Genomic DNA, 26,730 nt, shown 5'->3' on the forward strand with positions numbered 1-26,730 from the left:
GGCCTACCAAATGGGGTTTTTGAGTAGTGATTAGTGAGAAAAGATATAGGGACTTTGCCTTCATAAGCATGGTTGGTTAACTCAATAAGTCATGGATGAAATGTCTCTTTACCATAATCTCTTTACTTAAATGTGGTCCTTGTTTTTATTTTTATTTTTTTTCCATATATTATATGCTTTCTCTCTCTTAATTATTATATTCTATCAAAAAAATTATTAATTTTATCTATATTTATATATATGTATAAGACATATATGCATATCATATCTTGGCACTCTACCCTACATGAATCTTCATATGGACCTCTTTTTTCCTCATTTGGTGATCCCTCTTAACCCCAGCTTCAATCCTCATCGTATATATGGACCCCCTTCTTCACTTCAACTAAATTATATAGTACATCCTCTTTGGATATAAGTTGGTCTCTTTGTCCTTACAAAAATCTTAATTTTTATTCTCTTAATTTTTTGGACCAATTATTTATATTGTGGGTAATTTGAACTAAAAAAATTTGCCAATATTAAACATTACTACTAGGCTGTTTCAAAGGGGACAAAGTAAAAATATTATTGTCGACGACATGATCATGAAAAGAAGTTCCTCCAATTAAGTTGTTTCTTATTTCTAAGATGTTTATCCTACAAGTATGATATATATTATATGATTTTTTGCATATAGTGTCTATGGATTAATTAGCTTAACTGTGAAGTATTTTTTTTTTTTTTCAAACATTATAATCATAAGTTCGATATCCATTTCTCCAATATAAAAAAGAAAGGAAAAATTGCATGCAAAATAAAAGCCCAAATTCAAATATGGTACTATTTCCTCAAAGTTTGGTACATTAATTGGATATTACAAATATGAAGGTACGTAGTGAATTAAGTTAGAGTTCTATAAAACCTTAATTTTGTGATAGGGGGTGTAGTTGATGTAAAACCTTTAAATTACTTGCAATTCATCTTAAACCTTAGCAAATTCTAAAATTCAATCAAATAATACTAGAAATTCGTTTTATTGTTTTATTTTATTTTTATTTTTACTTTGAATGGGTTTGACAGTATTGCTCAGTTTTCTTACCATTGGGTTGGGCTACTATGGTCCACAATGTCACAATGACCTAGTCCCTAATCGAGGTCCAATTTAGCTACATCTGGGTACATGTATTCCTACCGGTCCTGTTTATATGTTGGGCTTTTTTCTTTCCATATTCCTTTTCTTTTTTTTCTTTTTTTTTTCGTTAAAATCAAATTTTGTTCGTAGTAGACTCTAGAGACCTGATCAATAATTAATAAAATTAATATGCATAATTATAAGGGTTTTTCCATCTTCTTCTTCAAAAACTAAAGAAGGCTCTTTATTAGTTTTTATTTTTATTTTTATTTTTTTTTTATTGGGCTATGGGTTTTCAATTAGTACGAAGATAGAGAATCTTTTAAACAAGATCTGGTTTCTATTCCGACTTATCCAAAAAGAATAAAAATAAAAAAATTAATTTTCTGTTTATCTTTATGTTTTCTCATCAAATAGCTGCAAAAATAAATAAATAAATCGAGACCCATCAGGATCTCATATTAATTTTGCTAAAACCATATATCTTGATCAGATATTTCTGTTCACCTTTAGTTCAATTGGAATCTTGCAGAGTGTTTGGAGAATATGGCATTTTCATTTTCAATAAAAATTTTAATCAACCAAGTGATTAATTATCGTTTTTTGGATCCCCACTAGTTTTTGCGAGTACCAAACTCTTATATGTTAAGAAAGATGGATATGTACCATAAATATTGATTTGTGTGTGTCTGTCTGTCTGTCTTTGACGAAGACAGGGATAGAAATGATTAGGGTCATTAATAAAGTCTCTAACCCTCTAATTAATCATTAATCAAAGCATCTAAATCACACGGCATGTTATTTTCATGATTAAATTAGATATTCCCATCTTTTACCTTAATGGCCAAATTAAGTTTTTCACTATATTCCAAACATTAAATTTCACGATCTGATTATGATTATGAGAGCATGTTGCAGTTGCAGGGTTAAATTTTGATTTATATGTGGTAGTAGGTAAGGTTAAGCTGTTTATATAAAAAGTGGTTCCATGTCGTGTTGAAATTAACATTATATAATTAATTGCATAAAAAGGGTAAATCATAATAACACCTGGCCCTTCTCCTGTCACTCATGATTTTTTATTTAAGTATATAACATCTTTTAATTTCAATTGTTAGCAAAAAACAAAAAAAAAAAAAAAACAAAATTTACCTCCTAACAATTAAAATATATTTGACCCGTACAAAAGGGGACACTTATATATGTGGTGAATAGAAACATAATATTTTGAAATAAAAATTTGAGTCAAAATTATCAGACCAAATGGCCTATCATGTCTATGAAGCTACATATATATATATATATATATATATATATATATAATATTTCAAATACAAAATAAACCAAATTCACCTATAGCTATATCTTTATTAAAAATAAACATTATAAAATTTACAGTTGAAATTTTCAATCTAACTATTACTATTTTTGTTTATCTACTAATATAGCTAGCATCTATAGTTCGGTTAAGGGATGACTCTCACATCATCTTCAGAAGCTTTGGACTTGAGTAGCAGTGCAACAATATCAAAATTATTCTGGTCAACATGGCTAATCAGTGAACACAAAGGTAAATTAGCTGCTAATCCAAGTTTTATTATGATCATGAACTCAACTAGGTCCGTTATTAATATTGACCACTCCCCAAATTCAAGCAAGACTTGGAAAAATAAATACAAATATAATTAGAAGTAAGTGCCCAATTTGGAGGTGAGTTTGGTGCTATTGATTACATCAATATGTGCCATGTTTATGAGAAAAATCAATCACACTCATTGAATCAGACAAAAAGACAATTAAGGTTACGCTAGTTATGATACATAAGAAAAGGCTTAGATTTGTCAAAGAGTGAGTTTTTCTCCCCCCCTTTTTTTTTTTTTTGTTTTGTTTTGCTTTTTATTTTATTTTTTTAAATTTTGATCTTAACTAGTTAGGCGGCCAAGTGCTCCTTTTCGTTGTGATAATTATAAGAGGGTTTTAATCATGGAATGAAATCTTCAAAAGGATTAATTATTAATTCACGGATTTAAATGGGTGTGTGTTTTGTTGTAAAGTCGCATACATCTATATAAATTTATATATAAATCCAAAATGTTGTTGACTTAAATTTTTTCATACATGCTGTTAAGGAAGGAGTTAAAGAAATTGACAACTTAGACATGCAAACTCTTTCTAATTAAACCGATCATAATCTTGACCATAAATATGAGATCCAAATTTTTATATGAGATCCAAATTTTTTCTTGTTGGTAAGTTGCTGGTTATTCACGCTTATGCCAGGGCACTATTTTTGTTTTATATATGATTGTTTGGTTATTGTCTGATATATACATACAGAGAGACAAAATTAAGAGTTAACTCATCTTCAAATATTCCATATATAATTAAGTGCTAATGATCACTTTGTGTATATATATATATATATATATATAAAATTTTATTCTATTGTCCGATGTGGTCTATTTTATATTTGATGTCAATAATTTTTAAATTATGAGAGAACAATAACTTTCACATGAATAGATTAATTTTTTTCTTTTGATCAATCACATGAATAGATTAATTGGACATGAATATAGCAACATAAGACATTCCACATTGCCTTGTAGAAAATTATTATAAATATAGAAAGAGGAGTTTTAGAAATATAGTTACTTTATATTAGCATTATTGACGTGAAAATTGCTAATGTTATTTATCCAACTAAAGCTTTAGTTTTAAATCATTAATCAATATGGTAGTATTAACATTTAACATATTAACACGTTCTCATTTTATATTGGAAATTGGAAATTGTTCCTAATAGATTATTGCTTTTCATATATAGCTGTCTACATGAGTAAGTTATGAAGATTTAATTCCTCACACTCCTCACGAGTCACGATCTTCATCCTAATTATACGAGGAGCTCTGTAAAAAAAGTTAAATTAGTGTTATTGTTATGATACTTACTAATTCATTATAACAAAATTGAGTTTTGAAGAGACTGAATTTTTGGTTTTAAAGACTTATTAGTCCGGTCCTTCCTCTTTATCCTTCCTCGTCATCTTCATTTCAACATTTTAGATATACTTTATCCAAAATAAATAAATAAATAAATAACATTTCGCACATACAACGAGCTTTTTCAATAGTTCATTATAATTAGTGAAAGAAGCTCATTGTAATTAGTGAAAAAAGCTCACTGTAAATAGCACTTGTTTTTTTCAGCCGTTTCTAACCAATGTGAAAGTCATATTTATGATGATGATAGTTTATGATCATTGCCTGTATATAGATTTTTAGGACGAGCTTTGCGGGTCTTAAAATATTTTTTTTAACATGGTAATTGAGTATTGAATTACCGTATTCCAAGGACAAAACTACTATTCCGGCAAAAGTTGTCTTCTAGAATACAAAAGTTTTAAAATAAGAAGATCTTCAATGATAAATATAGGTTATTACTTGTTTACCATAAAAATTGATATTATATAAATTTAAGTGCCATAAATCTACAATCAATTTTAAAATTATCTTTTAATAATTTTGTGTAGAATATTATTTATAGCTATTAATTAATAAATATTACATTTTATAATTTTTTTATTTTTTAAAAAAAATAAATTTTTAAGGATAATTTTGCTTTTAAAAGAAATTTAAAAATGTCTCATAGAAATTTTAAAATAAACATTTATCTCGACAATATTTAAACCATATTAGCTTAACATTCATTATAAACATTGTTATTGGAGAGAATTTTTTTTTAATCACTGTATGTTTTACTTATTTGGTGTGTATATTTTTACAAACCACATCTTCATTGGAGATAGTTAAAAAAAAAATTAAAAAAAAAAACCAAAATCTATATATATGGTTCATTTTTTCATAAAAAAATAAATGTAAGCACAATCAATTTCTTAAATCTCTAATGGCGTTTTTTTACCATAAGATCTATATATGATTTCTTTTTCATCCAAAAAAAAAAAAAAAAAAAAAAAGTAAGCACAATCAAATTCTTAAATTTTTTTTCCCTTTTATATGTCGTATGTGGTCTCATCTCACCAAATGACAATTTAATAAGGGTTAATTGCATGTTTATATTTTTTTATTTTTAAGATTTTACAATTTTAGATTTACTTTTTCGATTTAGTATTTTAGGATATTTATTTTTCAATTTGTTGCAATTTAAACCGTTTTGAATTATTAGTATAAGATAATAAAGTGCAACATTTTTATACTAGTTTTAAAAATATATACTTTTAGTATCATCTAATTTGAATTCCATTATAGTTTAACACCATTTAGGAGACCTATATCAATTTTTTCTTAAAAATAAAAGTAATTAAAATGTAAAATTTTAAAAATAATTTTAAACTGTAATACCTTTTTGTTTGAAAATTGATATATTTTAATATTAATCACATGAAATATTTATTAAACCCTGTAGTTGGATTTAACATTATAACAAATTGAAAACTTAAGAATCTAAATTGTTAATTGAAAAATTGAAGATCAAATTACAAAACTTTAAAAGTTGAGAGTACTCAAGTGTAATTAACCTATTTAATAACATTGGTAAAAGATCCTAATATTGAATTTTCATCTTAATTTGTAAAGTATATAATCCAATTTTGATCACTTCTTATTACAAGTTCGATCTTTTAAAACAAGTGGCACAGCGTTTTAGTTTTAATCTCTATCTCTACATATTTTCAAAAATTAAAAATCCCCTTTCAGGTTTGAGCCTTCTTTGTGGGTTCTGTCATGTTCGGGAAGTGCCAGTACATGTGGGTTTCAGATAATGAGCCCGCTATTGAAGGGTACACTTCATGTTCTAGCCCCACGATCCACTGTTTACAAATTTGAGCTTTTCAGAATAACGGTGATTGTGGTTTAATATCAACAAAAAGGGCAAAAAAAAAAAAAAAAAAATAATAATAATAATAATTAAAGTACATCTGCATGGATAGTTTGAAGTAACCAGACGAGTTCTTCTTTCATCTACGATTCTTACGTATCTAGGGTAAAAGCATAACGAGCAAGCTACAAATTAAAGGTTACTGAAGTTTAATTTCTATAGTTTTTATAAGTATATATATAAATTTGATATGGTAAGGATCTTGTCAGATTAATAAAGTTTATATTAATATTATACTAATTAATGAAAATAATTACTTGATTGTATTTACATTTATTTATTTGTCTCATGTATACACACTGGTTTCTCAATTATGTTATCTTTATCCGTACGTAGATTGTCTAGTGATGAAATAAAAAGTCATTATTTGTTTTTAACAATTATTCGAGTTTGAGCCCATTGTTAAAAATTAAAAATTAAGAAAAAAATTATGTTATGAATTCCATCACTGGTTATTCGTTTTTTTTTTAGGAAATCTTAATTTTATAAGATTTTCGTGAGTTAAGTAGGTGTGATAGTTTGAAATTTCTCGTTTTCGTACTTGATATTCTCTATTCTGATTTTCTTTTTAACTATTAAACATTTTACATAAATAAGAGCTAATCCGAAAAAGATTGTGTAGGAGATTTTCAACTTAAAAATCATTGCCCAAATTAGCCTGGAGTGTATTAATATAGTCAACTAGTTTGGATTTTTCTTTCCCTATAGAAACTAAACTAGTCCGAATCAAAAGGTGTGCAAGCGTTTTATTAGAGGTGGGTAAAAACTATATCGCATCGATCAAATTGACCAAATCGACATATTTGGTTTGGTTTAGATTAGTTTTAACTTATTAATTGGTTTGGTTTGGTTAAATATATAAAAAAACCGAAACGATCCGTTCGGGTTGTGGGTTGGATGAAATTTTATCCAATCCAACCCACACGAAACCGATCATTAATTAAACTAATATTTTATTTTATTTTTATATATAAATATAGTATATAATTATAAAATAAAACTATTATTTTATTTATTGTGAGAATGGGATTGAAGAGTATGGAAAAAAACTTTTTAAAATAATTTTTATTTTTATGTATTGTTAGTTTATTTAATTATAAGTTCATTTTAAAATTTAAGATTTCAAATATGGGTTGTATTCTATTTTATAATTAATAATGGTTGTAAATTTGTTGTAGAATTTATTTGTTGGTATATGATGTATTTGTATAATTAGGTTGTAGTTGTAGACTTATATTGTAGTTGTATGGTTTTATGTTGTATTATTTTACTTGTATTGTAGTTGTATAGTTTCATGTTGTATTGTAGTTAATATTTAGTTTATTTGGTATTTTTGCTAGGTGAATATATGTTAAAATTATTTAATTTAGATATTATTTAGTTTAGATAATAGCTTAAAAAAATATTTAATTTAAAATATAATGCATGAATATGATTGAAAATTGATAATTAAAAAAGCCTAAAATTTTTTTATACAATTTTGAACCCAATGTTTACAATTTCTATCTCAAAATAGCATAAATAAAAAAATTTAGACCAAAACCCAATATGAGATCCAAACCATTAACCCAACCCAAACCGACTAATGACTATCGGTTTGGATTGAACATGACAGTCAGTTCGGTTAGATTTTGTATCCAACTCAAATCGAATTGATTGGTTCGATTTAAAAAAATCCATAAAACCAAACCAAACCACACCGAACCCATCCTACTTTTTACGTATCAAACTTGTGATGAAATTTTCATTGGGAATTGAGAAACAACATAATAACATCTACGAGGTCAATAACGTAAATTTTAATTTTTCCACCAAATTTGACATGAACCAAGTGGGCGTATATATAAAATAATTAGACAAAATACCCAAAATACACCTATCATTCTTGGGTTTTGTCAAAACTACATGGATTATATTTTGGCAAAAAATATATGTAGATAAAGCTCCTAACTATTGTTTCTATAAGGATTAACTGGGGCCAAATTGATTAATTAATAAATCAAGTCTTACTTTGTCTATGTGAGGACAACGTTGAATGAAGCCCTCGATCTCATAGCACAATTAAAAGAGAGAATCTTGCAAAACCATTTGAGCGCACAAAGCCACTACACATAAATAGAATTGCACATATGGCAATCTCCGAACATTTAAAATTAGACTATCTTAATTAATTATGATTTATAATCTTTAGAAATATTTTCCAAATGGATTTATAGCCGTTGTATATATATATATATATCAGTCCTAAAACATTTGTTTTATTCTCTCTCTCTGCTTTTTCTATTTATTTATATTTTTTTGGAGGCAGACTCTAAAAACCAAAACCTATTTTTCGCTTCTCTTTTTTCAAGTGTACTAGGTATGGCCACGTGCGATGCACGTGGTTTGGATTAAAATTTGAATGTTTAATAGCTTTTAAGTAATATGGAAAAGTTTGAATTAAAAAGTGGTTAAATTAGTTTTTTTAATTAATATTTTTCAATTTTTTTAGAAGGATTTAATCTTAAATTATTAACAAACATAAAGAAATTAATCATTTTATCCCAAGTTTTTCATAAATTTAATATCCAAATCGCATCATATAATTTTGAAGTAAGAATACTTCCAACTCTTAGATGAACAAAAAATCTAGTAAAGCAGAAAATTTGAAAAAACAAAAACCATTATTGTTCGTAATTAGATTCTAGCTTCAGCCTTTCAATTTTTTATTTTTTTTTTATACACCAATCAATATTGAGATGTTTTAGATATTTAGTGAGAATAAATTAGTTTTAAAACTAATTAAAACATAAACAATTTATTTTGATTCTAGTCCATTATCATGAAATTTAATTTATTCATGGATTTCTATATTAACTAAAAGAAACACAAAAAATAAAAAGTGATCATAGGAAATATAAGTACAATCATAAAAACTCATAATTACTATTTTACTTTCGTTAAACAAAAAATTTTCATAAAGTACTTGTGTCATAGATGAATTTATCTTAGCATCATTGCTATTTTCCTACGATAAATTGCAAGATTTAATAGAAATGTATTAGGTTATACCTAAATCAATTTTCTATTACATCTTGCAATGTACAAAATAATAATATTAGTGTTACTATCATAGTATAGTCTAAATATGCTATAAGTTCAAAAAAGACTGATAATAATCTACTTATGAACTGATAGTAATCTATCATGTCCACATTAACAAAAAGATGGTTCCATGATAACAAATTAAGCATTGTCTTTAAGCTCGGCAAACTGCTTCCTACCCCCTTCACCAAATTCTAAATGAGAACTTTCAACATTCAGCGCTATTGGATCTGCCTCACCTGCACTTTTGGAAATCATCAGTTTTAGTTTCTTTGTTGCATTGTTTCTTGCAGTAGGCTTTGAAACCAAATCAGCTAGGACTTTATCTTCATTGCTTATTTGCTTTATCTTAGCATTATCAACACTTCCAGATATATCTGATTTTGAAAGTTGTAATATATATGCATTAGAACATTAAATAAAAGCTCATGTAATTTCACTTAGGATATAATGTATCAAACATGTTCATACCTCTCAATTTCGTTATGCCTAATGATTTTCCACTTTGCTCTTCAACAATTTCTAAAACTTGACTAACTTCAGCATCATTTGAAGTATCCGTTTGTGTTAATGTGTTGATTTCTTTTGAAATAGTATCACAAATAGAAAGGATTGTGTATTTCCATATTGTAATATCACTATATTCATGTTTAGATGCTTTAACTTGAATTAGAAGCTTATGACTACTGGATAATGTGGCAATTTTTTCAATATCTTTAATAGAATCCTAAAAAAAAGAAAGATTCACAGTTAGTACTCACATAAGCATTTACATATTTATATATGTTTTTTCAAAGAACAAGTTAAAACTAACCAGTCATTTCCACAAACACATATGAAAAGAATTATATTACCCCATCAGATTTATTCATCAACTCATATGCAGTGCAACCAAGAAATTTTTCAGCTTGATTTCCGAACGATGTAGCATTCAAAGATGAAGACTCATCTATCAAATCAACAATGACTTGGCACCTGAATAAAAGAAGAATTACCAGTTAGAGGTTATAATTAATCATAAAATAAATAATATGAAATGTCTTATACAATAACTGAATAAAGTATTTCATATTATACAAAATTGAAGTGGCACTGGGTGGAGAGAGCAGAGGCAAAGATTGAGGCATTAACCTAATGGATTACAACAAAAGGTGATGACGTAATAATCTATATGACAAAGATAAGCTAAGTATTTAGAGAACAAAAATTTATGGAGTTCTATATTTTGCTTACTAAACTATAAATGAAAATTCCTAAGATTATAAGTATGCTGAATTTCTTCCCCCCCCCAAAAAGATATTTGATAGTTGTAGAATGGGGTGATTGCTATGGGGCTCAACAAATGTACAAATCGATCAGTGAAAGGTATAATCATATCTTTTTTCTGTTTTATTCTTGTCCTATTCATTTAGATCAAAGCTTTATCTTATGTTTCACACCTGAGATGAAAAATATAATATCATTGATTATAAATTTTTCATGCATAGTTAATTAGTGTGTTTTTAATAGGGAAAAAAATCCAGTAGTTGTAAGTTACTATCATATAATGATGATTGCATAATTGGATGATAATAACAATAACAACAAAAATAATAATACCAAATATTTGTGTGCATACCTTGGCATAGCTTTAACTTGATCATGTCTGCAATACAGGCAGTTAAACCTCTGTTCAAATTCATATCCAGTTGCTTTTGTGCATTTTTCATAGCTTAAGTATCAAAAAGTTGAATCAAATTTGTCACTTTGATGTGACCATTGATCCAAAAACTTCTCCTCTGTTTACATAATGAAAAGTACAAACATATCTTAATATTATAGTTGTTAATAATTATAAACAAAATAATAGTCAAGAAATTTACCGTATTAAGTTGATTATCGATCATCTTAATGGTAACGATGTCCTCAACAGAAGGAAGTGTAGATAATGACTTTGTCTCAAGACCAATCCTTCCACATATTATGTCCATGGCTTTTTCAGCATTAGCATTATACCTGTAATTGCTCAAATTAATTATTGCTATTTTTATTTTTTATACAAGAAAAATTCTTCTAAATTTAAACTCCAATATTAGTTTACCAAATTGATAAAGCAGCTGCTTGTGGTATCTCCGGTTCAATAACAAATGAACTGGAGGATTTGGTTGAAAGTGAGATACCTGTATGATATAAATAATACAAATATGCATGTAAAAAATTGAATTAATAAAAACTAATTTAGAAAATTGCTGACTATTTTAATTACATAAAAATTGTTCAAAAATAACATCAATTGTAGTGTAGTCATTAAGGAAACATACCATTATATGAGCTAACTTTAAGTCGACACCCAATTATGATTGGTTTTCTATTCATAATATTCAAAATTTGAGTACATTTATTGTTCACAAATTGGTTCCACATGGTAAGCATCACAGTATCCATACTGTCCATAAAATTAAAATCAAAATTCAGAAAAATGTTTATTAACTTATTTAATAATTAATAATTAATAATTATTTTTATTTTTTTGGAGTACTTACTTATCATTCATCAAAGTCATATCTTGGACAATCTCTAAACCATCATTCGTGATTATCTCCTTTTTTGGCTTGATTTCAATCGCTATTCCAATCACATCTGATGATAAACAAATTCAAAACTTAATTAAAATATTATAGATCATTAGAAATTTGTCCACATGATGAATTAAATATAAATGAAAAGTTATAAAAATATAGCTGAACAAATTGACTATATAGACAAACATACTGACGTGGGATAGAGAATTAATATAAGTGTGTAGTCATGAGAACGGAACAAAGCTGTAAACAGCAGGCACAATTATCTCTGAATGTCCAGTCATTTCTTCCACAATGGTTCGACCATTTATAGTCCATTACAAATTATTTTGAACAATCTGATATTGTGCACCAATTTCTTTAACCCAAGCATTAGAAATATAATAATTTTTTCCAATTATGAGTGTGTCTCGGAAGATGTGAATGTTTCCACCATATATTGTAGCCTGGATCTTATTACCCTATATAAGAAAAGCAACAAGAGACTTAAAATTGAGTTATATATGAAACAAATTATACAAAATAAATATATTATCAAAACAAACTTACTTCTTCATCAGCTAAGATTAACCTTTGATATTTGTTTGGACTTGATTTAGAAACTCGTGGCATTGCTTTCTCAATAACCACCACTTTTACTGTCCAACCTCTTTGTTGAGCTTGAATATCCTTGATTAGCTTTACTTCTCTAACCATTTTACTATATTATATTTTAGAAAAACATAAAATAAAATCACTATGAATCAAATAAACCAAATTATAGATGACATAGTCATTGACTATTTATTTATTTTTTAGACTGAGAGAAAAAAAAAACAATGACCATCACGATCTCTTGTGGGATTGCATGCTCTCCTACTACTTTTTCTTTTTTCTTTTTTTTTTACTGTTTTTTTTTTATTTTTTTTCCCACCCGATAAAGGGATTGTTTTGTTAATTATGAGTTTAGAGCTTTAATGAATGTTGGGGTTAGTTAAATTATATTGTTCAATTCTGAAAATGGGTTTTATTATTCTTGTATAGTTATGTTTGTTTGATGGTGTGGGGTTTAAGGATAGAACAAGAGAATAATCTTAAAGCAAGGTTTTTGAAGGTGGTTCTTTTTAAAATGATTAGATGTTATGTGAATGCTAAGAACATTTATTTAAGTATGGTTTTAGTATAATAATGGGGAAAAAAAAGGGGAAAAAGAAGAAGAAGAAGAATTGATGTGTGTTTTTGGGCATGGGTAGAGGGTACTCAACTTTTGCTCTACTTAATTAAAAAGCTTTTGGTTTAATGATTTAAAAAAGAAAAAAAAAAACAATGGGTATGACAAAAAAAAAAAAAAAAACAAAAAAATGAAAGTCTTTAACACGTGTGGGAAAGAGACATGATGGGTAGGAGAATGCCAAAAGGGAAAGCTTATTTTAATTTTAAGGACCACCACTTGAGCAAGTGTGAAAATTTTGTAGCCAACAATTTATATTGAGTTGTTTTTTACATGGTGTTCATAAAAAGTTTTATTATTTAGATTTTGGTTGGTTGTTGAATATGCTACATTTCATTTTGCAATTTCTAAAACAAATAATGCAATAAGGGAAGACTATAGAATGAGGAACACGGATGCTCTGGTAGTTGTTAGAGCTCTTAAAAAATGGATGTTTGAGATAATCTATGTAGACAAGCTAGTCCTTTTGTTAACATAAATACATGTTGGTTTTTCATATATCAATATGTGATATTGGGTGAAGAACTGAAATATAAATCATATGCATGTGCACACAAAAGCAATGAAAAATACAAAGATCCATGCACAACAAAATTCATGAACTCACAGAAGAATTGAAATGCACGAGGAAATTAAGTAGTAAGACAAAGGAACGGAAAAAATTAAAGTTACCAATTTTGTAGTGAATAACACAATCCTCAGGTTCTTTGTCGTCACTGATAAAGAGAGTAGGGGGAGAGAAAAGCTGAAAATAAAAACAAAAAAAAAAAATAGAAAAGAAAAAAAGCCAATGGCATTTAAATACTGAAAACCAAGAAAATAGGCTTTAAAATATTATAAATCAAAATTTTTACTTACATAGTAAGTCAAAATCCTTTCTGAAGTACAATAATGAAGTCCAAAATTTTGTATAAAGTACACCAACTCCATCCTTACCATACTGTAAGTCATCATAACTATAATGCATGCCATACCACAACCCCTGACACCTGTATGGCAAAATAAAAAAAGAAACATAAAATGTGGATCTCACCAGTATGGCAACTGTTGAAGATTAAATATGTGATGGAACATTCAAGGATTTTAATTAACGTAATAGATAAAAGATAAAAGGCTAATGCAAAGCAATAGTTGGAGTAAGTCCAATCCATTATTTATTAACAAAAAAGTCCAGCCCATTTAACAGAAATTTATTTATTATTTAAAGTGAAAAAATTTACTACATCTCACATATGATAAAATATTCAACAAAAATATTTATTTTTTTTAATTTACTTTGAAAATCATATATATATATATATATATATATATATATTGTATGCACATATTTATATACACATCAAAACATAAATTATTTCTTCATTTTACATTTATTTTTTTATACATATTGGATCAAATCAGTATCATATTATATATATATATATATATATATACATGCTGGTATATTTGATAAAAGATTTAGTAAAAATATTTGATTTTTTTAATTTATTTTAAAATTCAATTTATATGCATACACATAAAACCATAACATATTTCTTAATGGGATATTGTAAACTTGTAGCTGTCCTTATCTTTTTTTCAATAGCTCTTTACATGTTGATTTTTTTATTAGATTAATTTAATATTATATATAAATAGTATATATTATCTAATATACCATGCTTTTTTAGTCATGATATTATTTAAAATGAAAATTATTTTAATCTGTGTAAATGGTATTAACTTGTTATTTTAATTAAAAGATATATGCAGGAGAATTTTTGTTACATTTTTGTATTGAAAAGAAAAAGAGTACATAATATATATATATATATATATATATATATATATAATATAATGGACATCTAAAAACCTTATCAAGTAAAAACATCAATATAATAAATCTTTTATAAGTGATAAATTTAATATTTATATAAAAAAATATGTTGAAAAACAAAAAATGATGTGTATTGACATCTATTTATTCTAAGGTTATGTTTATTTATATATAAAAATACCATGCCATACAACATGTTACAACCTCCCGAAGAAAATTTAATTCAACAATAATTATCCACAGAACAAATAATGATGCACTACAATCCAAAATAGGAAAAGAAGGGCAGCAGGTGTGACAAAGGAAAAACAAATTAAGCATGCTTTGACCATACTGGTGAAGGATACTAAATGATATGATAGAAACAACTCAAATATAGAAATTAAAGATATAAAACCTGAAATTAGCTTCTCTTGATATAGCTTCAAAGAAGCATGGAGAATGTAGACAATATAACGAAAGCATAGAAAGCATACCTTTCCTTCAAAGCAGGTATTAGGAGGGGGTACATTTAACCTTGCTTTCCAATCTTGAGAACTAAGGAGCAAAAGAAAAGGGAGAGAAACTATCAGATTGCATGAAAATTAAGCATCATAACTGAGATATTTGTGGCAAAATTAAGCAAAAAAAGACACCCTAAACCCTAGGAAAATGCTTGAAAACATTCTTTAATATAATTCAAAAATGCTACTGCATAACTATAAACAAACATATCCCTGATGCATAATTGCATCCAAACTAACACGCATTGGAAAACATAAGACTATTGTACAGAGCCATTTCCTAACCAGGGATATCCTACATATATAGATACTTGGCACCAATATTTTCAGCTTGTTTCTTCATTTATGGTGGGGTAGAGAGGAGAAGTGTTCTTAATTTTCAAATTGCTAAAACCATCATACCGAAACATATTTATAATGTACCGATATACGTTGCTAGTTTAACTCACCATTTGCTTCAATAATGAAGAAACCATTTGAATTTGGCAATTCTGAAAAATCTCAAGTCAAAAATCAGCAGTTAGCTATCCTTCTTTTATTATTATTATATTTTTATTTTTCAAATTTAAAAATTTTAATATAGTAAAAAAATTGATAATTAGCTTTGTTCCTAAATTATCAAAACAACAGTGAAAATGAAACTCAATATACTTCTTATATTGTCCTTGTCACATTAAGTAACAGGTGTTAGACAATTAAAATATTTCAAAAGCCAGAAACTACCTCTCACTTAAAATGAATGTTATCACAAATTACTGGATAATTATGCATGACAACAGATGTTGTAGTGTTCAACATGTAGAGAAGCGTGATACATACACAATAGAGCATGTTGGTGGCCAAGTGTGTGCATGTGTGTCTGTGTGTACATACAATGCCCTTGCATCTAGCATCTTAGCCTTAGTGTACTGTCTAGAAAATCACAAAAAGGCTTAAATATCCTACCTGCTACTGATTTCATGAAAAAAAAATTCCAGGTAACTAAAAATTAATAATGAGTCTTGAATGGAAACATCAAACCTGCTTTGGAGATATCCTTTTTAACACAAAGCTTCCAGCCTTGTCACAGTTTAAAATTCCATATTGACATTAACTACACGATTTCCATTTATAAAATGTCAGTTTATCACATTGATTGCGAACATTGTAAAGAACTTTAAAAGAAAAATGCATGAGAAAGATAGTAACTCATTAAGATAAATCCAAAGTAATTAGAATTAAAATTCAGACCAAAATAATTCCACTATCTGAGTAGTTAATAGCCAAACTAAGTTGCAAAGAACCTAAATTTATATTACTGACAGAGCAATATATAAAAGGCTTATGCATATTTCAGAACAAAAAAGTAGTAAAAGTCTAACGCTTCATCGTATTGCCGATCAATTCTTAGTTGCTAAGCATCCAAGAGATGTGAGGTCACAATTGATTGAGCAGAGGTGGTCGTACTGAAAGTTTAACTCCCTTTATTTTCCCCCCAAATCATTCTAAAGTGATGATAACCAATAATAAAGACCATAACTAATAAATAATACATTTCAATGTTTTATGCCCAAAACCATCACAATAGTCAATGCTTTTGTCACAATGTATGTCCACCCCATATATATGAATTGCATTGCTTTTTAAAATAAAAAATCAGTTTTTGACAGTTAACAGTTAGGAGTGGTAGACACTCGCTTTAATGATTGATCAAAATCAATATATTACCAAACTCAAGATTACTAAAAAAACAAAACAATCATATATGTTCAAAAGTATGATTTCAAATATATAAAAAATGACCAGAAAATTTAAAATAAATAAATAAATAAAAATAACATCAATAATATAAGTAATATACATTGAGCTTACCTATTTGAAGAATTTACTAAACTCAACAATTCATGAAATACAACATTTTTGGTCAATGTATAATCTAATTCATCTATTGAAGGCATAATATTCAAAAATTTTATACATTGTCCCATCTTTGCTCTAGACAAAGCCACATATAACTGACCATGAGAAAAAACTGGTTCCGATAAATATACACCAATATAGTCTAATGTTTGTCCTTGAGCTTTATTAATTGTCATTGCAAAACATAATCGTATTGGAAATTGTTTACGTTTAAAATGTAAAACATCTTTTACATTCTCTATTGGCATAAATGGAATTCTAGGTAAGAAAACTCTTTTTCCTCGATATTCTCCAACACTAATTTCAGCATCTATCACATTTTGATCAAATCTACGACAAATTAATCTCGTTCCATTGCATAGCCCTTCAGAAGGATTAATATTCCTTAATAGTATAACTAGACAATTTACTTTTAATCTTAATTCATGTGGAGGAAATCCATTAGGCACTAACATATTCAAGAAATCTTCATGAATATCTTGTTGACTTTTATCTAAACATTCATCATAACTATAATATGTTATTGTATCACCTACAAATCTATTTATTAAGACATTATTAATTTGATCCACATAATCATTTTTAGTTGTTAAAATAGCTCTATTTATCATAAAATCCAAGTTTTCAGCATACTTTTCAATTTCAAGAAATACATGTTTAATTAAGTTATCCAATGCATCTTCTTTATCAACATTTGGAACAATCATTTGACATGGCAATTTAATATAATCATCATGAATATATTCTTCAACTCCATCACTAATGCGTAACAAATATTGACTAAATAAAGGATCAAATTGAGCTCACATATTTTGACTTAATTTTATTTTATGTAATTTTGGCCATAAATATGAATTAACTAAAGATGAATTTATAACTTCTTCTCTAGTACCTTTTGGAACTACAGGGAGAACTTGTCTAAAATCCCTACCAAAAACAACTACTTTACCACCAAATAACAAATCACATTCATTTATATCTTGTAACATCTTATCTAATGATTCAATTGCTTCTTTTTTTACCATCGGAGCTTCATCCCATACTATTAAACTTGCATCTTTCATAAGTTTCGCTAATCCTGATTGTTTACTACCATGACATGTATTATGTTCTTCCATCACTAAAGGAATTTTAAACCTGGAATGAGCTGTTCTTCCATCAGTAAAATGGAAACCGCAACTCCTGAAGATGCTGTAGCAAGGGCAATTAAACATTTTAATCTAACAGTACCAAGAATTGTTTTATATAAGAAAGTTTTTCCACTTCCACCAGGGCCATCAATGAAAAACAAACCAGGTACTTTAGAGAACACTTTATCTAATATTTGATCGTATGCATATTTTTGTTCAATATTTAAAGATTGTGCACATGCAATATCATCATCATTTATAACAATCGATAATTCCTCACTAATTTCTCTATTATCATCATGAATATCATTGTCATCAATGTCAAATTCCAAAAGATCATAATCAGCTAAAGTTTTTCCCATTGATTCCAGGATAATGTTAATATGTCCTAAAACTTTTGATCTTTTAACTCTATCACTATAATTTAAATATTTAAAATCATCAGATAATGATTTCTCATATTTAATCCATAAATCTCTCGGATTACTTGGACTACAATATACTAATAAAGTAGCAAACAACCTTCGTAAACTATAAGGCATTTGGTATAAAGATGCTTCCTCCAAGCATAACTCAAAACTATTATCAGATTCTAATAGACCATGCAACAAAGCTACATCACGATATGATAAGCATTGAACACCATTTACACATTTAAGATCATCAAAAGATGTAGCTCCTCTAACATGATTTAATAATAATCTTAGATAATACCTCTCATGATCAAATGGATTCACATTTACAATTCTACCAACAACATCACACCGTTTGCGTATATTCCAAGTTTTAAATTGGTAGGACCAAACATAATGTGCAGGAAACTCCCTATATAATAATTGTCTACTATTTACATTTACACGATTCATAACAAAATATTCAGTAAGCATAGTTTTTGCAAAGAAATCATTATTCACAACAGATTGTAAATTAACAGAATTCTTGAAACTCATCATTTGCTTATTTTCCAAATGAATTTGTAATGTCATTACATGTGGATGCATTTCATTTAAAGAAAAGCCATAAATTCTCCACATCGCTTCAGGTGGTGATATCCATCTAGCAGACTGAAAACTATGTATTTCATCAATATCTTCATTATTTTTAAATGACTTTATATTCATTGCAACTTTATCATGTCCTTTGTATATATATTTATATAAATATTTAACAGCCTTTATTGTAGAACATGTTTCAACATTTATGTGGCAGTCAAACTTTGCAAGCAGATAAGGATTGTAAGGAACCACCCATCGATTATCTAGAACAGATCCTCTAACCTTAACTTTGCAACCATCATCACGTCTTCTATACAATGAAAAAGAATTTTTCCCTAAAACAATTTTTTATGTAAATGACATAGGAAATTTATTTTTACAAGTACCATCTTTTTTCATACATATGTTTTTAGGATTAAATTTTCCACAAGGTCCATGCATCATGTGTTTTTTTACAGTAGAAAATAAATGTAAATTATCATTCTTATTTGGTATTTCAGCACATACAATCTTATCAAATATATCGGGACATAGTAACTTTGAATTATATTTTAAAATGATTAATATATGAGCATGTGGTAAACCACTTTTTTGAAATTCAATTACATGTACATGTGCAGCTACTGGACCAAAAATTTCATCTTTAAAAAGATCTTTCTTCAACTCTTCTAATTTAACTCTAAACACACGTGAAACTAAATCTGGACTATTTTGTGCTTCCTCATTTTTTATCAATTCTTGTTTAATTTCTATCCAATTTGGATTGCATGTCATAGTAAGGAAAATATCTTGCTTTCCAAATATTTGAACTAAAGTCATTGCATCCATGTACCTTCTATGCATATCTCTAGGACCACCGATAAAAGTAGAAGGCAATATAATTCTTCGACCAACTTTTATGCCCCTAGTTTCTCCAACATCAACACTGTCCATAATTCCTTGATACAATTCAGCACGAATTTCAGTTTGATTTTTTCTAAAATAATCAAGCCTAGAAGTTTCTAATTTTACATACATATCTACAACAAATTGTTGCAAAAGACGTCCTATATGCAAAATCATCGAATCATTTAGTGATCTAATTTGCAACTTATAAGAATAATACTCACGACATGAAACGCTATTTCTTTTCTTCTTCATTCCCATCACTGCAGAAACAATGTAAAGAAGATAAGTTAGCAGGACTATTGAAAATATATATACATACATAAATTTTGTTGTTTTAAAAAAAAAAAAAAAATACACCTTCTATTTCCTTATCAAGCATGTCTATAACAGAATCCATTTCAGTCACATTGGTCAAAAATTGACCTTCACAATATGATTGTCTTTTTTTTTTGGTTAATTTTTTTTATTCCTTGATGCCAACCAGCATCTCCAAAAGGAAATATCAAAGGATATTGTAATGCATCATAACAACCAAAATAGTATTCTATTTTATGACTATATTCAGCTTGATTATACACAACAATTTCACGATTACTATTTTCAGAATTCATATCTTCTATCCATATAGCAGCTACTTGAGATGCAGTGGGAAGATTATACACTCTCTAATCTAATCCTACATCAGATTTGATATGAATAGAATAATTTTGTAAATTTTCAATATCTTTCAAGCTTCGAAAAAACTTTACATAAGGATTCACAGAAAGAATATTAGTTATTTTTTGTAGCAACATTAAATTCATTGAATTAGAACAAGGAATACGATTTTCTAACTCATGTTCAGTATTGTAAAAATATAATTGTAGATATGATGGTTGCTTATCCATAGGTAACAATTCATTTATGTAATGATAGACCTGTCCTTGTACACGAAAAGTGTAAATACCTTTATTTCTCATACAAAGTTGTTTATCATATTTGACACCAAAAGAAGTGAAAGCAAATGTATTATTGTACGTTCTAACATATTTTCTAAATTCTTTTGCTTCTTCAGCATCTAAAGTAAATAATTCATACAACTCAATAAGCATTTTATTATGAACCAATAAAACTTCTCCATTTGAACAACAAAATCCCTTGGGTTCATATTGTAATATTTTAGCATTGCAATTATTACAAAATGTAGGATTTGATAGAACATGCACACTACTAACTATTTCTTTCAAAATGTTTTTTCGTTGCTTTCTTTTCTTACAAACACTTGTTCCTTTATTAGATATTAATGACTCATTTTCAATTTGATTTTTCAAATGTGCATTAACTATGCCACTTTTAGTTACATATCCAATGGGTAAATTTTCTGCATCATTAATACCAACCTGATTTGATGAAGATCCTAAATATATAATTTTTAACACTTCATTATGTGCATTTCCTTCTTTGGTTTGTTGCTTATTAATTAGTTTTTTTTTACCTTTCGATTTTTTTGCATATCTTTCTCTTCTTTTTCTTAATTGTTCTTCCTTCTTATTAACTATTACTAAATTATCATTATCTTTTATATGCATACCATTTGTCTTGCTCTTTTTAGAATTGGTGTTTTCTATTCCTAAATTATCTTCTTTTCTTCTTCCTTCATCAACACCTATCATTGCTTCAGATGTATTTCCAATGTTATTACTGTGACATTCAACAAATGAAGTTTTCAAAAATAGACGGTCTCGTCTAACATTTATGTTTAGTAATTCATTATGTAATAGCCTTTTCTCTCTTTGTTTTTTATTTTTTTCTTCTCTTTTAGCATTTGACATACTATCATATTTTTGTTGATCTTGTTTTTGTTTTTCCATACTCTCACCTGTCAATGATAAATTAGAACTGAAAATATATACAAGCTTACCAAACTCTCTAATAAACAAAAGTGAGGCCAAATTTAAGCTATAGCAACAACGAACACCTAAAAAACAAAACGTTTACAGAGACATCAGCAAAGAACTTAATTATAAATAATTATAAACAAAAAAGGAAACAAAAAAAAAAAAGAAAAAGAAAACCACACTTGCTATTTTTTTATTTAAAAAAAAAAACACCTAAAAAGTGAGGCCAAATGTATAAATACCTGAACTTGCCAAACTTCTTAACAAACAAAAGTGATGCCAAATGTAAGATGTTGCATAGTCAACACCTAAAAAAAAAAAAAAAAAATTACAAAGAAACATTAGCAAAGTATATGCTTATAAAAGAAAAAAAAATAAAAAACTACACTTGCTAATTTTTTTTTATTTTTTTTTAAATAAACTTCTAATATCCAACACATATTAAAGATAAAATAAGACAGCAAATCAAATTTCTAAGGAACAAAAGAGCCAAAATCTACACTCTTTTTTAGGTTAAAAAATCAAATCCTTAGTCTATATATAAATATAAATACATCAAGGAAAATCACAATCATTTGCTATTTATTATTCAAAGCATTAAATGGCTGCTTCCTACTGCTAATGTTTCTTAGGTTCCTCCAGATGGTGAGTTTCCTGTCATGAACTACCGTATGACCCAAGAGTTCAAGCCTCCTTTTCGTATTAATGCTTTGATTGAAGAAGCAGGAGCACCTAAGGTGAATACTTCTACTTTTCACATATCAGCAGGATGTATTCAGGGTGGTAATTTTTTCTGTTAATCATTACATGAAGTGTCTTGGCCTGATGGTTTTGGCAGATTATGGCTTTTGAGTTTAAAACATCAGTGGAATGTAATATTTAAATCATACTCAAAATATATGTACATCCTGGTCATAACAAACACCACCAGTTTAATAACAGTGAGATATCACAATCATACCAGCTTTTCTTGCAGTCTATTTGAGCCATATATAGCCATGGCTCAGGGAAAATAATTTTTGGTTCGAGTTCCATTATATTGGATGTGCATTTGAGAGATCTTGGATGCTGAAGCAAGGCCAAGATAACTAATTATTATGTCTAGCTAGCATTCTAAGGGGCCCTAGAATTTACAATGAAGATATAGTTTGGTCAATGTTTATACTTTGGTATTGTTGCAGGCTGAAGCGATTCTTAAAGTACATGCTGAGTTCCCTTCTAGCATTACAGCAAACACAGTTAGTGTCTAGATGCCACTACCTAAAAAAAACTACACTTGCTAATATATATATATATATATATATATATATATATATATATATATATATATATATATATATTAAATAAACTTCTAATATCCAACACATATTAAAGATAAAACAAGACAGCAAATCAAATTTCTAAGGAACAAAAGAGCCAAAATCTACACTCTTTTTTAGGTTAAAAAAATCAAATAATAACATATATATATATATATAAATACCTGAACTTGCCAACCTTTTAACAAACAAAAGTGAGGCCAAATGTAAGATGTAGGAGAGTTAACACCTAAAAAAAAAAAAAAAATTATAGAGAAACATTAGCAAAGAATATAATTATAAAAAATAAAAAAACTACACTTGCTAATTTTTTTTTTAAATAATAAACTCCTAATATCCAACAAAAGTTAAAGATAAAACAAAAATATAATATAAAGCTAAAAAGGCTTGACCTTCTTTATCTTTATCAACCAAGAAGATTAAAAGGAAATTGAAACTACTTTGAATAATATAAATTGGAACAAACATGGGCCTTGTGGGAGAGTTTGGAAACTATAGAGAAGGGGAAGGACTAAAACTGATATTTCAAAAATGTAGAATTCCAGAACCAGTCTAGTCAGGGTCCTTTTACTCAACAGCTAAGAAATACTACACTGGTTCCAGACCATAAATGCAACTACAATTATAGAACCACTGGCTCAGGTTCCAAAACGCAGACCCACCTATTGATTCCGCTGGTGGTGCCATAAATCCTATCCTTTTCACCTGTTTTTACACCTTTCTTCTTCTTTTTTACTTGTTCTATTATTTCGGATTATAAAAGATTGAATATCTGCAGAATGGGCAGAATACATGTGTTGGTATGTTAAATATTGAAAATAAGAGCAACAAACAAGATACATATATTAATTTTTATGTGAGTGAATCAAATTCCATATATGCAAGCACATATTAGAATTTTTTTTTTCTGGGTAACAGACATTTTCTTTGGAAAAAAGAAAAAAAAAAGAAAAAAGTAGACTAAAGAAACAGGATATTTTATTTCCGCACAACAACACATGGAAAACCTTGATCACCCTATTTGGGGTTTCATTGTCTCTGCATTCATAAATAAGATAAATCATAACCCAAAATTCTTTAACAATTTCACCAAGCTTATCAAATATGATCAATAGATTCCAAGTTAATGACTACATTGAAACAATACTGAATTCCAGAACCAACTAAAAGGTTTACACGGCTTCCAATAACAAACAAATAAAATACAAACCCTAATCTTATTTTCTCTAAAATTGAAACAGATAAATAAACTTGGTCCAAATTGAAAGGCAGAAAAAAACCCAATCTATACATGAATATGCATACTTGCAGACATACAGGAAGAGAATATAGAGTTTGGGGAAAAATGGAAAGCCCATTAGAGAGAGAGAGGCCACGGAGGATTGTTGAGGAGGAAGGAAGAATAAATAAGGAAAGAAAGAAAAAATAAAATATAATATACACTCACCAGATGACCCAAGCAACCTTGAAGCACATCCCAGAGTTATTTTTCTTTTCTTCTTTTCTTTTTTTTTTTTTTTTTTTTGGGGTGAATCTGAGCTTCAATAGAAGGAGGAATGAAGAATGCACAAGAGAGGAAAGATTCAACTTCCCGTACAAAAGTTGGTAGATACTTTAAAAGACGTTAACAGCTCAAATTTCTTCAAATTTCCAAAAGACATATCTAAATATAAGGAAATAAAATGATCTCTATGGTTATTTATGGATATATAAACTGAAAGCACAAAATAAAATAAAACGCAAAAAAATGGTCATTTTTGAACCATTAGGAATAGTAAAATATGACCAAATGCTTTGGCTCTTCTCATTTATATTATAGACTAAAGATGTATAAAAAATGGTTTTTTGGACAAAATGAGCTGCCATGTGGCATCCACGGGAAGGTTTTCCCTTGGTAATTCCATGTTTTTTTTTTTTTTTTTTTTAGCGCGTGGTTCAACTTATCATCTTAATATTCCATCTTAAAAAAAAAAAAATTGGGAGAAATTTCAATTAATTAGAACCCAAATATATATATATATATATATATATATATAAATATAAAAAAATCTACTTCCTACAGCAGACGTAGGTTAATAAATAATTAAAGAATTTATTCTAGGAAACGTTGTTTCTTGTTTACAGTCTTTATCTTTTTTAACAAATAATTACAAAACCTTTTTTGCATATATTATGGATTATGTTACCCATTAATTAATTTTTAAGGTTTTTAATTTTTGCAGGAAAATAGACAGTAACATAGCACTGGTAATTGATTGATATGTATTTATTAGCCATAATTGTTATTATGTATTGTATGCATGAAAATTAATAAATATTTAAGGCAAATTAAAAGTGTACTTAACATATTACCATTTTGTTTTTTTGGTCCCCTCGTATTATTATTTATGTTAGTTATTATTATTAGTTTTTTTTTGGGATAACTTGTATCGCCTCAGCTTGATTTCAATGTTTACTCTTACTATTAAATTTGTTGAATTCAGGTCAATAATGCCTATGTCATTTATTTTATTTACAATATTAAACATAATCACAAGTAAGATGATACTATTGTTTATCTCGAACTTTGTCTAATTTTGTCAAAATAAAAAAGAAGTGTGTAATTTTTACTTTTTGATATATGGAAAGGAATTTGAACTTTAATAACTTAGCAAGTTTTTGAGTTTCACTCAATTCAACACTAATTCATCAAAAAATATTTAAATCATTACTTTAATATAAATAGTGGTGCTAAAATGATAAAAAGCAAGTAGTTGTGGTAAAATATAGTGGATATGCACATAATATGATAATAGTCATACATAAGAGTTAGACATTATTTCAACATTAATTAAAATCAGATTTAAATATCCATTTTATTGTTTGGGTGAAAGGAGTAATATATAATAGGAGTGTTATTAGTAATGCAAAAAAAATAGAAATAAATAAAAAGAATAAAAAAAGAGTAAAAACAAAGGGAGTACCATTAGTAAGAGTTGGATAATAAAGCCATAGATTTATATTCCCACATTTTATTATTATATATCATTTTAAACAACACTTATAACCACACAAATTAGAAAATATCACTGAAGTATTACGTTTTGACTACATTTTGGGTTTAATATTTACCATATTTGAGTATTGAAGTATAACAATGCTATCTATGAGGACAATCAAGTAGCTTTCCTCACACATTGTTTTTTCAGGGTCAAATTCTCCAATTCCAATAAGAAATCAAAAAAAAAAAAAAATCAAAATTTTTATTTAGTAATTACTTGAAAAATCATACTATAAAAAAATATAATATAACGAATAAAATATAAAAGAAAGAGAAATCAATGGCTTGGTTAAGTTAATAGAAATATAACAAATATTAATATTTTTTTATCTTTTTTTACTGTATGATGAAAACATAATCCATAATATATGCAAACATCTGTCTTATTGTATGATGA

General features: G+C 27.5%; 1 protein-coding gene across 1 annotated transcript; it reads right to left on the minus strand.

Annotated features, from left to right (window-relative positions):
- Nucleotides 1-9,236: 9,236 nt before the first annotated feature.
- On the minus strand, nt 9,237-12,352 carry LOC107427562 (replication protein A 70 kDa DNA-binding subunit B-like). Its single transcript, XM_060817943.1, has 9 exons — nt 12,206-12,352; nt 12,009-12,117; nt 11,618-11,714; nt 11,396-11,520; nt 11,176-11,254; nt 10,958-11,090; nt 10,714-10,763; nt 9,950-10,070; nt 9,237-9,443 (listed from the first exon to the last, which is right to left on the minus strand). Exons 1-9 carry the CDS (start codon nt 12,350-12,352, stop codon nt 9,237-9,239), a joined length of 1,068 nt encoding a protein of 355 aa, XP_060673926.1.
- Nucleotides 12,353-26,730: the final 14,378 nt, after the last annotated feature.

This window comes from Ziziphus jujuba, chromosome 6 (assembly GCF_031755915.1).
Source record: "Ziziphus jujuba cultivar Dongzao chromosome 6, ASM3175591v1".
Classification (NCBI taxonomy): Eukaryota; Viridiplantae; Streptophyta; class Magnoliopsida; order Rosales; family Rhamnaceae; genus Ziziphus; species Ziziphus jujuba.

Coding starts and splice junctions, on each gene's coding strand:
- LOC107427562 (XM_060817943.1), bottom strand. CDS start 12,352: ATGGTTAGAGAAGTAAAGCTAATCAAGGATATTCAAGCTCAACAAAGA. Junction 12,118..12,205: donor TAATCTTAGCTGATGAAGAA/GTAAGTTTGTTT, acceptor TTTCTTATATAG/GGTAATAAGATCCAGGCTAC. Junction 11,521..11,617: donor ATGACTTTGATGAATGATAA/GTAAGTACTCCA, acceptor TTTTATGGACAG/TATGGATACTGTGATGCTTA.